Source organism: Telmatherina bonti (assembly GCF_933228915.1).
Source record: "Telmatherina bonti genome assembly, chromosome: 20".
In the NCBI taxonomy this organism is placed as follows: domain Eukaryota; kingdom Metazoa; phylum Chordata; class Actinopteri; order Atheriniformes; family Telmatherinidae; genus Telmatherina; species Telmatherina bonti.
Window position 1 is genome coordinate 5,779,210 of NC_136618.1, and position 18,228 is coordinate 5,797,437.

At 47.9% G+C, this 18,228-nt stretch overlaps 1 protein-coding gene across 1 annotated transcript; it reads left to right on the top strand.

Annotated features, from left to right (window-relative positions):
* The first annotated feature begins 14,316 nt into the window (after positions 1-14,316).
* LOC306770630 (frizzled-8-like) lies at positions 14,317-16,289 on the top strand. The gene has a single exon (XM_079259518.1). It carries the CDS (start codon positions 14,446-14,448, stop codon positions 16,186-16,188), a length of 1,743 nt encoding a protein of 580 aa, XP_079115644.1. The 5' UTR covers positions 14,317-14,445; the 3' UTR covers positions 16,189-16,289.
* The last annotated feature ends 1,939 nt before the right edge of the window (positions 16,290-18,228 follow it).

Below are 18,228 nucleotides of genomic sequence, written 5' to 3' on the forward strand. Positions count from 1 at the left end.
GTTCTGGTCCAGATGGAGGTTTTCCTTCCTGGTTCTGGTCCAGATGGAGGTTTTCCTTCCTGGTTCTGGTCCAGATGGAGGTTTTCCCTCCTGGTTCTGGTCCTAACTTGGTGTTCTTACTAATAAGGCGTAGAGGTCAGAGGCCATGGGAACCTGAGCCGTGGTCAGTCCCTGGAACAGTGGACAAACCAGGTGAGACCCGATCCCTTCTCGTTTCACTGGGAAAGCCAGGAGGAGACACTGCGGGGGCCTGGAAACCCTGTGACCTCTGACCCTGATGTCACTTCCTTCTCACCTGCCAGTTCCTCCCAGATCCTCTGTAAACAGCTGGAAAGTTCTGGAACAATCCGAGCCAAACTGTGAAACCCATCCTGGTTCTGCTCCGTCTGCAGCTCTGGGTCTCGTCCTGCTGTCAGATGAACATCCAGTTGGTTACCTAGAATCCACCGTTACTGCGGCGAGGGCGAAGAGCGTATACACAGACAAGCCTGGCAGATGTGAACGTACTCAGCGTTAGCTGTAAACAAGATGACTGGGAGGGAAGGAGAACTTTTATTTACTGAACTCCAGGATGATGTGACTAACGGCACGGTGAGGGTTTCTCATGAAACGACCTATCAGCCGTTCCCGTTGCTGGAAGAGTCGGCAGAATGTTTTGTTATTGTTCCTGGTTTACTGACGGATTACAGCTAATGGGCACAAAGGTTAATATGTTACAATAATGATGGAGGGTGTTTTAGAAAAAGAGAAGGAGTCTCTGTATGACGGGGACATGGATGCGTTACTTTCTGACTCGTTTTGGTGTAAAAGTTCATTACTTACACTTCTGACGCTGATGTTGGTCTGCAGATCCCTCCTAGAGCGTCTTCACAGCTGCATTTCACTTGACGACACGACTGTTTTTAACGCAAACTACGGCTGATTCATTAAAAACCAAGAAGAGATAATTAGACAAAGACAGAAAAGGACAGATGAGTCAACATCCGACTGACTTTTACTGGCTGGAGAGATCTCAGAGAAGAGACAGGAAGAATAAGATGCTGGATTAGCCATTTTTAGCATAACAGTTAGAAGGAATCTCTGTATGCTGGGACAAGGCTGGATGCTGGTTATCTTCTGCATCCTGGTCATCCTGCAGACTAAAGAGCAGAGGGAGCATCCAGCTTGTTATCAGCCTGCATCTCTGATGGGATGGGGTTGCATTAGTGCCGATGGCGTGGGCAGCTTCCACATCTGGGAAGCTCCATCAATGCTGAAACATCTGCTCCCATCCAGACAACGTCTCTTTCAGGGAAGACCTTGCACCATGCTGGACCACATCCTGATGGTGGAACAGGAGAACCGGTCCAGCAGGACCACGCTGAACCACATCCTGATGGTGGAACAGGAGAACCGGTCCAGCAGGACCACGCTGGACCACATCCTGATGGAGGAACAGGAGAACTGGTCCAGCAGGACCACGCTGAACCACATCCTGATGGTGGAACAGGAGAACCGGTCCAGCAGGACCACGCTGAACCACATCCTGATGGTGGAACAGGAGAACCGGTCCAGCAGGACCACGCTGGACCACATCCTGATGGTGGAACAGGAGAACTGGTCCAGCAGGACCACATCCTGATGGTGGAACAGGAGAACTGGTCCAGCAGGACCACGCTGGACCACATCCTGATGGTGGAACAGGAGAACTGGTCCAGCAGGACCATGCTGGACCACATCCTGATGGTGGAACAGGAGAACTGGTCCAGTAGGACCACGCTGGACCACATCCTGATGGTGGAACAGGAGAACTGGTCCAGCAGGACCATGCTGGACCACATCCTGATGGTGGAACAGGAGAACTGGTCCAGTAGGACCACGCTGAACCACATCCTGATGGTGGAACAGGAGAACTGGTCCAGCAGGACCACGCTGGACCACATCCTGATGGTGGAACAGGAGAACTGGTCCAGTAGGACCACGCTGGACCACATCCTGATGGTGGAACAGGAGAACTGGTCCAGTAGGACCACGCTGAACCACATCCTGATGGTGGAACAGGAGAACTGGTCCAGCAGGACCACGCTGGACCACATCCTGATGGTGGAACAGGAGAACTGGTCCAGTAGGACCACGCTGGACCACATCCTGATGGTGGAACAGGAGAACTGGTCCAGTAGGACCACGCTGGACCACATCCTGATGGTGGAACAGGAGAACTGGTCCAGTAGGACCACGCTGAACCACATCCTGATGGTGGAACAGGAGAACTGGTCCAGCAGGACCATGCTGGACCACATCCTGCACCAGACATGCTGTTTATCTTCTGCTGGGATGAAACGTTGCTCGTCTCTCGCTGTGTTCCGGAGGTTTCAGGCTCATCATGTCAGAAACTCGAAGCTTAATTCTAACGAGGAGTTTGTTTCTTCTCCATCAGCTTCCTGACGATGTGATTAACGGGATGAGAGACGAAGCTCTCAGAGGGACGATGGGAAATGTTAGGATCTTCCAGTTTCATCCGTCCCAGACGGCGGAGAGGTCCTCCAGCCGTTTGGAGGAGCAGCTTGCTGAAGAGGAGGAGGAAGCATGGAGGGGGGGCAGTAGGGGGGTTCTCTGGATGCACTAGATGTCTCTGAGAGCAGCCAATCAGAAGCCTGTTCAGGCTTTCTGCAGAGCAGTCAGCAGTTGGGCTGAGGAGGTTTAGAGTTTTGCTGTCGGCAGGAAATCCGCCGTTGATCCTGCAAATTCCAGGGCAGGAAGCAGCTTTTGTTTGTGCTGAGAGCCTTACAGACAACAGCAGCAGGCTTTCAGGTGCAGGAACACCTGTAAGGTTTCATCCTCACCCCATTCAGAAGGAGATGAAGGCATGGCGGAGCACTCCTCACCAAACAAGCACTTCCTCCAGGCCTAATGGCCTCTGAGCTGCAGCTTTGTCCCCTGATTAGCAGACCTTTTCAGGGATCAGCCCCCTAATTGCACAGCCTGTTTAGCTGCCCGACATTACAGTAAGAATTAATGAGACACAATTATTGCACCCAGAAAATCTCCCGAGCCAGCGACCAGCGAAAGACCTGGCTGAATAAAACCCTGCTTGAGCCTCCTGTCAGGAGCAGGAGGAGCCCCCCCCCCCCCCCTCCATTGCAGGAGCAGAAATACATGTATTTATTCTGAGCTATCTCATAATTAGGCCCTAGAGTGAATGGGTGAGAGGGGAGAGGGGGGTTAGGGTGGAGGCGGCTTTCAATAGCAAAAAGACCCGCCGATACAAAAGGCAGAAGAATGACAGGCACAGAAACCTGCTCAGAGAACTGAAGAGGAGGAACAGAGTCTGACGAGCGCAGATGATGGATGAAGCCTTAAAGACGGGACGAGGTGTCCAACGGAGGATAAAGACAAGAGGAACGCCTCTTTTGGCCGTTTTACCTGAGTTTGTTGGGTTATTACTGCAGTAAACAGTTTTTACATTTAGCATTCATTCATTTAGAGCAACTCAAAAACAACACGAAGTTTGGTCCTGGGAAACTTCTTCTCACTCCTGTTTAGCAGGAAATCTACGCAAGAGGAACAGGTTTTCCTTCAGTGCAAAGAGAACTTAAATAAGGAGTGATTTACAATCCAAATTACATAAAAAACAGCTGGAATGCTGCTTAAAACGTAAATAAAACCAGAATGCAATGAACCCTTATTTTATCCCCAGTAGGAGAGAAACGATGTACCAGAAGATAAAAGATATTTTACTGTTTCATGAACATTATGAGCTGATTGGCTGTAAAGATTCAGAAAATTGTTCCTCAGACTTTGACTCCATCCAGTGTAGAATATCTACAGATTCAGAGATTTAGAAGGAGTCTCTGTATTCTGGGACCAGGCTGGATGCTGGTGATGTTCTGCATTATAACATGATTCTCTACTGGAAACCATTGCATGGACTCAGGAAGCTTCCAGAAACCAGTGTGAACCCAGTTCAGGCTGAAATCCACACATGCAGGTTAAAGCTCCATCATATGTGAAGAGGATCCAGAAACACGCCGTCTTCTCTGGACCAAAGCTCATTTAAAATGTTCTGAGTGGAAACTGTCCTAAAGTCTGCGGTTGTCTTTTTGCAGGAAACCTTCATGAAGCAACCAGAATATTTTCAAAGCTCTGTCATCTTTGTTTTTTAGCCAGTTATGCGAGCAGACTGTGATCACATGACCCCAGGACGTACGGTTGACGTATTGCAGGTTTTGACCATGTTTAATGTTTAAACCAGAACTTTGTCATGGACTCTGTAGAGGATTGGAGCCAACAAGGTGGTTGATGTGAGCATTTTTCAGTGAAGACGCTTTCAGGAGTGCTCTGCAACATCTTCCAGAGATTTATGACAGAGGCTATTAAATGAGTCCAGGCTGAAAGATATGTCAGCATGTATGATCCTTTCCAGCTCAGAACAAGACACAATGTGGAAATAACCGGGTTTACATCGGGACGGGAGACTGGACTGTCTTTGGTAGAAAACCATCCGAGGAAAAGACCAGATTTCAGTTTATTCATCATTAAAGTGCAGGAAAGATCTGTAGTTTAGGAACAAACTGAGGATTAAATTAAAGGTGAATATCATCTGCATAGCAGCAGAGATGTTGTAAAAACAGCTTAAAATCTGCCGACGAGGACCCTAAAACAGACCCCTGAGGGACACCATAAGCATGGGATGAGGAGGAAAACGGCTGTCCAGAGGAATGAGAGGAAAATGGCCTGAAAGCTGATCCGGAAACAGGAACTGTACGTCTCCAGCTGCAGGTTCACCAGCAGGAAGCTGCCGTGATGCAGGATTTTAATAAATCCTGTTTATTAAATGTGATAAAAACATGGTAAATGTGGCGGACATGCTGTGTCATCAAAACGAGGCAGAAAAGCGTGTTTTTAGGCCAGGAAGTTTTTAAATGCTAAAAACCAAGAGAAGGGAATGGAAAGCATTTTATCTGCATGTTTTCCTGCATAAAGGGGGAAACTGTGATGATCGGCTGCTGCCCTTCAGTCTGGATGAGTTTTCCTGCTCAGATGAGACGAACATGTCTTTAACTTCTGCAAACGAACTTCCAGAGTCGCCACGACGCTGTTTGGACTGAACAAAACCTCCTAAGCAGGTTCTGAAATGAAAGATTAGCAGCAGAAAGAGGATTACGACCTCTGTGTGGAATATTTTCAGCCGTTTCTGGAATGTTCTTGTGGAGCGCTGCTCTGACTCACCTGCCAGCCTGACCCCCCCCCCCCCTCCGGTCACCATGCCGCTGGTGCCATTGACTCTGCAAACGTGGAGCGTTATCTGCGGTGGGAGTCTGCCTGTCTCCGAGCGCTTTTCCTGAATGGCCTTTGTTTCCCTGTGACCCCCCCCCCCCCACAACGACCCCCCACCCCCCCTGAAAGCCTGGAGCCATCCCAGCCTGGATGAAGCGCTGCTCAGGTTTCCCTCTGACAAAAGGAGGGAAAGAGGAGGAGAGCCACGGTGAGATGTGAAACGGAAGGTCAGAAGCTCAGGTGAGCTTAGCGTGTAGCCTGTCAATCACCTCAGCTCAGCTCAGGAGACCCCCCCCCAACCCCAACCCCCCACCCCTCCTCCCAACCTCGGCTGCTCACCTTGCAAAACTTTCCTTCTGCAGATACTTTCTGTCAAACTGTGACGCTGTGATGAGAAGCAGCATAACGGCTGCAAACAGCTGATGGGACAATTAGCCGCCACGCTGACACGCCCATCTTTACTGGCTCCGGAAGCCATTCCCAGTCCTTACTGGGAGGGGTCCGATCAGCGACAGGAAAGCTGCAGAACACCGAGCCTCACCTGTGTGATGCAATCAGCTGCTCCATGCAGCTTCCTTAATTTCCAGATGACTAAAGGAAATTTTTACGCTGTTGTGAAAAAGATCCATCTTTTCAAGGACTTTTTGGTTCCTGGATAAAATAGATTAAATTATGTCATTTTCCTTTTCTATTATTATTATATTATTATTACAGTAATTTTCTACAATAAAATTATTTATTCTAGTTCATTTTTTTCTTTGTATTGCTTCCTCCTTATTTACTCTATATATGTAGTATTACTGAGTATTATTATTATTATCATTATTATTGTTATTATTATTCATGAAAAAAACAGTATATTATATACTTCATTTAGTTTATTTTTCCCCTTCTTATATCTGACTAATGTACATTTTACAGTTTTTATTATTTACTTATTTAAATTTCATTTATTTCATTCTCTTCTGTTCTCTTATTACCTCATACATTTCTAATTTTTGGAATTTTATTATTTTCCATGACTGATTTTCATGATTCTGTTTTGGTTGTAAAGACTGATATGATGATATAATAAAGTTTTATTTCAGCTTGCATTGCAGAAACATTTCCATCTGGACTTAGTGGCATGAAATTCTTCTGCAACTCAGCAATTTATTTATTTTCATCTCGTTTGTCCGCTTACGGCTTTTTTGTCTTCTTACTTTTTTTATGATGAGAAGAAAAAAGCATCAAATTAGCACTAAACAATGTAAGTTAGTGTATAAATCCAGCTTGTTCTGCTTCCTCCTTGTGAAACTGAAAGTAGGAAAATAGTTGATGGACGTCGACAAATGTACAAAATGAAGTATTTTCCCTGAAAAGCTTCTTCCCCACAACAGAAAATATGACGTAGTTTTGAAGCTTTGTTGCTGGTCGCAGTGAAAGCCGTCCCAGCTAACACAGCAGCTAGCGCAGCAGCTAGCTGTGTTCATTACGTAGACCATATATGAAAGATGGACGGAGCCTCCGGCGGTTTAAAGTAAAGTCAATGTGGAAGTGCATAAAACTGCAGTTCCCCCTTCATCCACTAGGGGCTGCAAAACAGAGCAAATCCCCATAGACTCCCATGTTAAAAAGCAGCAGAAATAAACATGTTTACAGCAGAAATAAACATGTTTACAGCGGAAATAAACATGTTTACAGCAGAAATAAACATATTTACAGAAGAAATAAACATGTTTACAGCAGAAATAAACATATTTACAGAAGAAATAAACATGTTTACAGCAGAAATAAACATATTTACAGCAGAAATAAACATGTTTACAGCAGGAATAAACATGTTTACAGCTTCAATTCAGCTCTTCAGAAACCTACGGGTGACGTCACGAAGGCTCCGCCCACCTTTTATATACAGTCTATGGTTCATTATCAATACAAATGAATCACTGAACTGAAGCTGTAGCAGCTTGTTGTGGAGCGAGGATACAGCAGATAAGGTCATCGGTGTCCCACTATCTGGCTTTGGGGAAGCAGATTTTCCTCCCACTGACAAACGAACACCACCCAGGCGAGAGTTCCGCCATGCTGCCAGCGCTTCCAGAATGTTTACCAAAGATGTTTTCTTTTTGCCACAAACTGACAGCATTCTGTGTAAATCCAGTGTGAAGCCTGTTAACACTGGAACTGCAGACTGTGTTTACATAAATAAACATGTTTTAATCAGGCTGCTAATGAGCACTATGAACGCTCAGGGTAGCTCGCCGGGGGCATCACTCAGCCTCTGATGTACGCTGACAGCGACTGGGGACGGTTTGATCGCTTCCCGCCAAGAACGAGTCGCGAGCGCCACAAGGTCGTTTCTGTTTTTACACATCTGCTACCTCGCCGCTTCTCCGTCTATCACCTTCTGGAAATGGTTAGCCACTTTCCTGTCTTGTCATTTTCCGCCTCTCCCTCTCTTCCTCCTTCTGTCTGGTGGCCATCCTTGCCCTCTCCATCTGCTTCACACTACATCACACAGAAAGAGGAAGGTGGAAGTAGGGAAACAAAGATGGACAGCACACTGCTAACGCTAGCTGTCTACCCATAACTCATTCGCCTAGTACACCAATCACATTATTCAGTTTGTCTTGCAGGTTAGCTCTTCCTCAGCTAAACTCTGCTTGTTTTAGCATAACATTTAGCAGTGATGGGATTGACTTGATACTAAAATAACCTGCTAGCTAAGTCTTTGCTTGTTTTAGCATAAGAATTAGCAGTAATGGGATCGACTTGCTACTAACATAACCTGCTAGCTAAGTCTCTGCTTGTTTTAGCATCACATTTAGCAGTAATGGGATTGACTTGCGACCAACATAGCCTGCTAGCTAAGTCTCATTCTAAACAAGGCAGGTGGCTTGGCTAAGTAACTATTATGCTCAGATAAACTAGCTTTGCTTAGCATCACATGCAGTAGTATGTGTCTTCATTTGACTCAACAACAAAGCAATCCCACACATAAACGCAGCCTACTGCTAACATAAGCTAAGCTGTTAGCGCCCCAAATGAAGACCTTGTCATGGTATTACTCTCTTCATTTGAATCTTGACAAGAAAACCCACAAATACATTCATATAGCATGCTAGCTTTCTCAAACCAATACACTAATAGCAACATGTGATGCTAAGCTAAGCTAAACTGCTAGCTTAATTTAGTTTCTGACCTAAGCAGCTTATTTAACCTCTAAACTGTCATAGTAAACTGCTAGCTTAGTTTAGCATAAGATGAAGCAGCATTCATGTCTTTATTTGACTCTTGACAGTTCCACCATGCTGCTGCGACGCCATGCAGGATGTGGTTCAGCATGGTCCTGCTGGACCAGTTCTCCTGTTCCACCATCAGGATGTGGTTCAGCGTGGTCCTGCTGGACCAGTTCTCCTGTTCCACCATCAGGATGTGGTTCAGCGTGGTCCTGCTGGACCAGTTCTCCTGTTCCACCATCAGGATGTGGTTCAGCGTGGTCCTGCTGGACCAGTTCTCCTGTTCCACCATCAGGATGTGGTTCAGCGTGGTCCTGCTGGACCAGTTCTCCTGTTCCACCATCAGGATGTGGTTCAGCGTGGTCCTGCTGGACCAGTTCTCCTGTTCCACCATCAGGATGTGGTTCAGCGTGGTCCTGCTGGACCAGTTCTCCTGTTCCACCATCAGGATGTGGTCCAGCGTGGTCCTGCTGGACCAGTTCTCCTGTTCCACCATCAGGATGTGGTTCAGCGTGGTCCTGCTGGACCAGTTCTCCTGTTCCACCATCAGGATGTGGTTCAGCGTGGTCCTGCTGGACCAGTTCTCCTGTTCCACCATCAGGATGTGGTTCAGCGTGGTCCTGCTGGACCAGTTCTCCTGTTCCACCATCAGGATGTGGTCCAGCGTGGTCCTGCTGGACCAGTTCTCCTGTTCCACCATCAGGATGTGGTTCAGCGTGGTCCTGCTGGACCAGTTCTCCTGTTCCACCATCAGGATGTGGTCTAGCGTGGTCCTGCTGGACCAGTTCTCCTGTTCCACCATCAGGATGTGGTCCAGCGTGGTCCTGCTGGAGCAGTTCTCCTGTTCCACCATCAGGATGTGGTCCTGCTGGACCAGTTCTCCTGTTCCACCATCAGGATGTGGTCCAGCGTGGTCCTGCTGGACCAGTTCTCCTGTTCCACCATCAGGATGTGGTCCTGCTGGACCAGTTCTCCTGTTCCACCATCAGGATGTGGTTCAGCGTGGTCCTGCTGGACCAGTTCTCCTGTTCCACCATCAGGATGTGGTCTAGCGTGGTCCTGCTGGACCAGTTCTCCTGTTCCACCATCAGGATGTGGTCCAGCGTGGTCCTGCTGGACCAGTTCTCCTGTTCCACCATCAGGATGTGGTCCAGCGTGGTCCTGCTGGACCAGTTCTCCTGTTCCACCATCAGGATGTGGTCCTGCTGGACCAGTTCTCCTGTTCCACCATCAGGATGTGGTCCAGCGTGGTCCTGATGGAGCAGTTCTCCTGTTCCACCATCAGGACGTGGTCCAGCGTGGTCCTGCTGGACCAGTTCTCCTGTCCCACCATCAGGATGTGGTCCTGCTGGACCAGTTCTCCTGTTCCACCATCAGGATGTGGTCCAGCATGGTGGAAGGTCTTCCCTGAAAGAGACGTTGTCTGGATGGGAGCAGATGTTCCAGCATTGATGGAGCTTCCCAGATGTGGAAGCTGCCCACGCCATCGGCACTAATGCAACCCCATCCCATCAGAGATGCAGGCTGATAACAAGCTGGATGCTCCCTCTCCTCTTTAGTCTGCAGGACACGCCGTCCATGCTGTCCACAAACTATTCCACATCTCCATCCAGGTTTCCACTCAGAACATTTTAAATGAGCTTTGGTCCAGAGAAGACGGCGTGTTTCTGGATCCTCTTCACATATGATGGAGCTTTAACCTGCAGGTGTGGATTTCAGCCTGAACTGGGTTCACACTGGTTTCTGGAAGCTTCCTGAGTCCATGCACTGGTTTCCAGTAGAGAATCATGTCTGCTGTTAATGCAGAACATCACCAGCCTGGTCCCAGCATACAGAGATTCCTTCTGAATCTTTAAATGATATAGATGGTGGGAACTTCAGAGTCTGAGGAACATGTTTCTTAAATTATTCCACAGTTTTTAGCTCTGTCTATCATTCTATCTGAAATGCTTCTTTATATCCAGATTTGTTACGAATTAACTGGATTATTCGTTAAAAATGCCTCCAGTTTCATTTTCCAGCCTTTTCTTGCTCCTGCTCCAACTTTTTACATGTGTGTTCTCAGTTTCATCATCTGATATGTTGTTCATCCTCTACTGGGAATGACCTGATGACAAACTGGTTTTGTTTACTCTAGAGTTCAGGGTACGCTTCGTAGGAAGAGTTCAGGATGAAGTTATTTTCCAGGAATGTTCTCTGACATGAAATTGTATCTTTTTTGGCCACAGTTCATGTTTTACATGTTATCATTTATTTTTCCTCCTTTACCAAGAAGCAGATGAGTTTTTTTCTGCAGATTTCTTCATCATCTTCCTGTTCAAACGACACTGGAGTCTGTAGTTCCACACCCACTGAGCAGCGATAGCAGCGGAGAGGAAGGATTTACTGGGGTCAGCTGTCCTCCCAGCAGTGGGCTGATTGGAAGGGCCGGCTCTGTTTGTTAAGGTAATGGGCCCTAGGTGGGTTAATTCGCAGGGTACATGCTATACGCTCCGTCACCTCAGGAGTACCACTGTGTGGAAGGGAGCTGCCAGCGGGGGCTGGGGCTTGAGGCGTGGGGAGGGGAGCATCTCTAAAATCCCCTCAGCCTTACTGCATCTCCTCCACCTGAAAGCGATTACCAGCCCAGCCATGAGCAAACAAGCCCCATATGGAGGGCCTATAGTGGGGGCCGAGGCTGGAGCTCCCCCCCCCATCTCTTTGGAGAGAAGAGGCCTGAGCAAACACAGCTAATGAAGTCTTAACAAGCAGCCCCGGGTTAGCGTGAGCCCACTAAATGCCACCGAGGCTCTTGGAATTGTGTCCAGCAGATTGGCTAAATCTCCTCCAAGCTTTGCTTTACAAGATAAAGTTGCATTAGCATATCTGCTCGCCATGTTTGGGGGAAGTCCAGGATCTGGCAGGCTGTCACACTTCCTTCTTTTTCAGTCGCGCCACTTGATTCCGGCCGGCAGCGAGGGGCTTCAAGCTGAGCACATTAACTTAGGATCTTGACATGATGGTGGATTTTATTCATTGGTCTCAGAGTGTTTCTTTGTGGCTCCGCTCTCAGGGAATGTTTATACAGCGTGCAGCCGCAAGCCGGAGTAAATCATCATCACCATCATCATCATCACCGTCCACCAGAATCTCACCTGAGTTTACACAAACAGGCAGCCGTTAACACGTCTGACCACTGAGACGCTTCATCAATAAGAAGAAACGTTCCAAACCGGACGCCAGAGGAAGGAAGCCGCTCCTTATGTTCCCAAAACTCTGCAGGAGCGTCGTGTGTGTCCTCCAGAGGCTGTCTGAAAGATGGGCGGAGCCTCTTCTACGTCACCTCTACGTTTCTGTAGAGCTGAACGGAAGTTCCCAGCGTCGCCATCTTGGCAGCGTCATACATGTCGTCACTCCAGGAAAATAAAAAATCGGCAAAGAGGGGAGGGGGGGTGATGGACGCCTGTCCAGCTTCCAGCTGCCTGGTGAATAAGAGCTAACCCAGAGCTAACCAGCTAACAGACGCAGGCAGGCTAAAGCTAAGGGTACTCTGTTAGCAGGATCCAGTCTACCACCAACCAGTTAAAATTTGTCTCAGTATTAAATAAGCTGAAAAATAAAGGTTTTCCAGCTGCAGGAGAAATAATTTCCCACCAATAACAATCAGAAGACCACGAGGTACAAAAGCTGCTTAATATTCTGCAGCCATGAGTTTATATCGGTGCGGCGTCTGCAGTAATGCGGGCTCTGCGCCGGTCTGTCGTGGTGAAGAAGGAGCTGAGCCAGAAGGCGAAGCTCTCGATTTATCAGTCGATCTACGTTCCTACCCTCACCTATGGTCATGAGCTGTGGGTCGTGACCGAAAGAACCAGATCTCGTATACAGGCGGCTGAAATGAGTTTCCTCCGCAGGGTGGCCGGGCTCTCCCTTAGAGATAGGGTGAGGAGCTCGGTCATCCGGGAGGGGCTCAGAGTAGAGCCGCTGCTCCTCCGCATCGAGAGGAACCAGTTGAGGTGGCTCGGGCATCTGGTCAGGATGCCTCCTGGACACCTCCCTGGTGAGGTGTTCCAGGCACGTTCCTCTGGGAGGAGACCCCGGGGAAGACCCAGGACACGCTGGAGGGATTATATCTCTCGGCTGGCCTGAGAACGCCTCGGGATCCCCCCGCAGAGTTGGCAAATGTGGCTGGAGAGAGGGAAGTCTGGGCTTCCCTGCTTAGGCTGCTGCCCCCACGACCCGACCCCGGATAAGTGGCAGAAGATGGATGGATGGATGGATGGGTGGCTGGATGACGATGATGTACTTCCTGTTAACGACACGTGTAACTTCCTTTATGAACTGGCAGGTGGAATAAATTATTCCTGTTTATTGATCTCCTCCATGTTTTACACGCCTGTCATCACAGAAAACATGTTCTACGTCATGTGTACTCGGGGGCATGTGACCCCCCCCCCCCCCCCCCCCAGTCCCCCCTCTCACCCCGTCCGTGACAGAAATGTGAGACCTATGAAGTGCAGTTTCAGTGTATTCTACATGGTACTGTGTCAGACTTCAGAGAAAATTTCCGGAGGAGAAACTGGGATTACTGTCCCATCACGGTTGAGATCCCGCCAGACTCTGCTGATATGAGGCCCTGCCACTGTCGCAGGGTTTTTGTGGCGCCTTGGTCTTTGCCTCGTCCAATTACGCCTCCTGCAGAGCTCCATGCAGGCGTTAAACGAAACATTAGCACCTCATTTAGAATATAAAAACAGCTTTTGGTGAGGACAGACAGCTCCCCGGGAAGTCCTATCACGCACAAATTAGCCTATTTACCAAACTGGAACCTATTCTGCAGAAACTGTCATCGAGAACCTGACGAGTTCTCCCTCCTCACAGTATGTGTGTGTTAAAGCAGGCTGCATGTGTGTTAATGAATGGTCTATTTGTTTTATATATATATATATATATATATATATATATATATATATATATATATATATACATATATATATATATATATATATATATATATATATATATATACATGTATATATGTGTGTGTATGATATATACACACATATATACACATACATAGATAGATAGATAGATAGATAGATAGATAGATAGATAGATTTACTTACATATTGCAGATTTTTTTTATTCATTTAATGTAATAAATTAGTAATTATACATATAAATTTCACTTATAAATATACATATATATATATATATATATATATATATATATATATACATATATATATATATATATATATATATATATATATATATATATATATATATATAAATTATATATATATAAATATAAATATATATTCATAATAGTAAAATAATAACAATATTTATATATACATTTTATGTAATAAATTAGTAATTAATATGGTGATATTAATATTGTAATTAATCTTTATAACCATCTTCGACACCTGATCAGCTGAAACCGGCAGAGTTCTTGTGATGATGAGCTTTATAAATAAAGATTGATTGACTGGAGATAACCCCGCCCCTCCCGCTCTGTGATTGGAGCAGCGCGGGCGGGGGCGTGCCCAACCCGCCTGCAGTATAAAATCGCAGCGTTCAGCGGAGGAGGAGGATTTCTGTGGGAACCGGGACCGGAGAGGGTCAAACCGCCTGGATGTGGTCTTTCTGTGTTTTGAAGGGATAAAACAGCCTCGTGCTTTTTGTTTTCTTTTTTCACTGTGTGGATGAACCGGACTGTCGCGCGTGGGCTTTATGTTTTATTCAGCTGCGTGAGGGTCGGAGCAGCCTCCACAATAAGCTGAATTCTCCTCTCAGCCATCTTGACTGCTGCTCGCCGCCCTGAAGCCTGATCCCTGTCCTCCTCAGCTCAGCGGAAACACGGCTTGCACGTCGCGTGCAACTCCGTGGAAGAGCCCCGCGAGGCGCGATGGGCTGGCGGCGCAGCCTCTAACCGGACCGGAGGCTCTCTGTCGGCTCGTGTCCCCGCAGCGACACGCCGGACACCATGGACCTGTTCGGGGTCTACTTGCTCCTGTCGGTGGCCGTCCTGCCCAGATCCAGCAGCACCACCGCCAAGGAGATCAGCTGCCAGGAGATCGCCGTGCCCCTCTGCAAGGGGATCGGCTACAACTACACCTACATGCCCAACCAGTTCAACCACGACACGCAGGACGAGGCGGGACTGGAGGTGCACCAGTTCTGGCCTCTGGTGGAGATCCAGTGCTCCCCGGACCTGAAGTTCTTCCTCTGCAGCATGTACACCCCGATCTGCCTGGAGGACTACAAGAAGCCGCTTCCGCCGTGCCGGAGCGTGTGTGAGCGGGCGCGTGCGGGCTGCGCGCCCCTCATGAGGCAGTACGGCTTCCCGTGGCCGGACCGGATGAGGTGCGACCTGCTGCCGGTCCAGGGCAACCCGGACACGCTGTGCATGGACTACAACAGAACCGACTCCACCACGGCGTCCCCGGTTCTGTCCAAACCCACCTTGCACCCCAGCAGGGGGTCCAGCCCGCCCAGAAGCAAGCCCGCGAGACCCGGTTCGGTCCAGTCCAGGCCGCCCGCCGCGCCCTGCGAGCCGGGCTGCCGTTGTCTGGAGCCCATGGTCCCGGTCACCACGGACCGACACCCGCTCTACAACCGGGTCCGGACGGGCCAGGTCACCAACTGCGCCATGCCGTGCCACAACCCCTACTTTACGCACGACGAGCGCGCGTTCACGGCGTTCTGGATCGGGCTGTGGTCCGTGCTGTGCTTCGTGTCCACCTTCGCCACCGTGGCCACCTTCCTCATCGACATGGAGCGCTTCAAGTACCCGGAGCGGCCCATCATCTTCCTGTCCGCGTGCTACATGTTCGTGTCCGTGGGCTACATCGTCCGGCTGGTCGCGGGGCACGAGCAGGTCGCGTGCAGCCGCGAGCTGGAGCTGGAGCACGTCCACTACGAGACGACCGGGCCCGCGCTGTGCACGCTGGTCTTCCTGCTCATCTACCTGTTCGGGATGTCCAGCTCCATCTGGTGGGTCATCCTGTCCCTCACCTGGTTCCTCGCGGCGGGGATGAAGTGGGGCAACGAGGCCATCGCGAGCTACGCGCACTACTTCCACCTGGCCGCGTGGCTCATCCCCAGCATCAAGGCCATCGCCGTGCTCGCGCTCAGCTCCGTGGACGGTGACTCGGTGGCCGGCATCTGCTACGTGGGGAACCAGAACCTGGACACCCTGCGCGGCTTCGTGCTCGCGCCCCTGGTCACCTACCTGTTCATCGGAACCATGTTCCTCCTGGCCGGGTTCGTGTCGCTGTTCCGGATCCGCAGCGTCATCAAGCAGGGCGGAACCAAGACGGACCAGCTGGAGAAGCTGATGGTCCGGATCGGGGTGTTCACGGTGCTCTACACGGTTCCCGCCACCATCATCGTGGCGTGTTACTTCTACGAGCAGCACAACCGGCAGAGCTGGGAGGTCACGCGCACGTGCGCCAGCTGCGTGCTGGACCGGGACCGCAGGACTCCGGACTATGCCGTCTTCATGCTCAAGTACTTCATGTGCCTCCTGGTGGGCATCACGTCCGGGGTGTGGATCTGGTCCGGGAAGACCGTGGAGTCCTGGAGGACTTTCTGCACGCGGTGCTGCTGGGGGAGCAAGGGCACGAGCGGCTCCACGTACAGTGACGTCAGCACGGGGCTGACGTGGAGGTCCGGGACGGCCAGCTCGGTGTCCTGCCCCAAGCAGATGCCGCTGTCCCAGGTCTGACTGGGGGGGGCAGGTCTGAGGGGGGACTGGCTCGCGAGGCAGTTTGATAAACACACACACTGATGAAGACTCGCGCTCCCGGGTCTCCATGAAGCCTTACTACCCCCCCCCCCCCATGTTTACTTGTTCTTGTTTTTTATGTATTTATACCAAACTTCTGTAAAAACTTGTAAATAACAGAAAAACTTTATAAGAAAGTGTAAATTTGTACAAAGTGTAGATGTCTCACTCCGCGGAGAAAATCTGAATTATTTTGACAATAAAACAGCTGATAAATGTGCAGCTTTGTCCCGCTGTGGAGTGTCTTGGGGGGGGGGGGGGGTAATTAGAGGCAGGGGTCGAGTTTGAGTATCTCCATGATTGTTAAAATCCTCTCCACCGGAGCTTTTCTTCATGTAGTAAAAGAGGGAGAGGCTGAATGGAGAGGGGGGAGGAAAGGGGGAGGACATGCAGGAACCTTTTCATCTCCACAAACTTTGATCTTTCTTTCTTTTAGCAGCCAGGAATAAAGGTGGTGTGTGTTAGCAGCGCCTGTCTGATGTGCCAAAGTTCCTAAATGTCCCATTGGATGCTCTGATGGACGTCCTGCCATCCACAGCGTTTAGGACCCCCGCCCCTGCTCTTTCAGGGGGATGTCAGAGCCCCTGCATCTTGGCTTTTTTTTCCTGCGGAGCCTGAAAGGACCCATGTTCTTGCCTGGGCTCTGGCTGTGTCAGCGGGTGCAGAGGACTTGACATGAGTGATGTTGAAGCTGCAGTGAAAGCCCTGCAGGTGGTCTCTTCACATGATCTCACATGGAGGCATTTCTGCTACTAATGTATCTGCTCTGCTCCCAATTAACCCGATGCATCCAGATAAGATGATATACATGGAAGCTGGAGCCTGACAGGACACCCCCCCCCCCCCCCCCGTACACACACACATACACACCATCATCATCATCATTTACTGCTCAGATCTCCTTATTAATGATCATTTTGTGGTTATTTCAGGTTTATTTTTGCTTTAAGTCGCAGATTATTAAGATGTTCGCTGCTGGCAAAATCCTGGAATGTTTGTTGTTTGTTTTCAGCTTGTTTTTCTGTTGTTTACAACAACAACTGACGTGTCGCCATCTAGCGGTGAAAGCGGCGAAGCGCAGCTCCATATGACGTCACACTTTGTCCCAAAACCTTCCGTTGACGTCATCAGATGGAGGGAAATTTTATCAACCGATTGATCAGAATATAATTCAGAAATTTTTATTATTGAAGTTGATTTGCCAAAAACTGGAAATAAACCAGTTTTTCCGGAATTAATGAGTAAATTTATTAATTTTTCATAAAAATCTGCTGTTTTCCTTTTGTTTGATTCAAATTAATTCTATTTTTTAAAAATATCAAGATAATTCAGAAAAACAGACAAAATATGTTGGTTGGTTGATGTTATTACAAAACCATAATATAGTTCTGTTTTGTTTTTTTTAACTGACTGAGAAATCTGATCATTTAAAATAATCCTATTATCGGAAAACTGAATCGATTATTTTTTATTTATTTAAAAGTGTTTTAGCATTTTGCTTCTGTGAGATTGAAAGCTTCCAGATTTACGCTATTAAACGCTGAAACTGGAAAGGAATTTCATTAAAAACGCTGAACTTTAATTATGAATCAAATCTGACCAGATGGGAACTGTCCCGCTAAAAATAAATCATATTTTATCTATAAAACACGTCAGAAACAGAGGAAAAAGTAAAACAAACAACAAAAGAAATGTGGAGAAATAATAGAAGTAATCTTCTTATTCTCACACACACACACACATATATATATATATGTGTGTGTGTGTGTGAGTATATATATATATATATATATATATATATATATATATATATATATATATATATATATATTATATTATATTATATTGTATTATATTATATTATATTATATTATACTATATTACATGACATTATATTATATTATATTATATTATATTATATTATATTATATTATATTATATTATATTATATTATATTATATTATATTATACTATATTACA

Excerpts from the sequence above, each read along its gene's own strand:
- LOC306770630 (XM_079259518.1), top strand. The coding sequence starts at position 14,446 with ATGGACCTGTTCGGGGTCTACTTGCTCCTGTCGGTGGCCGTCCTGCCC.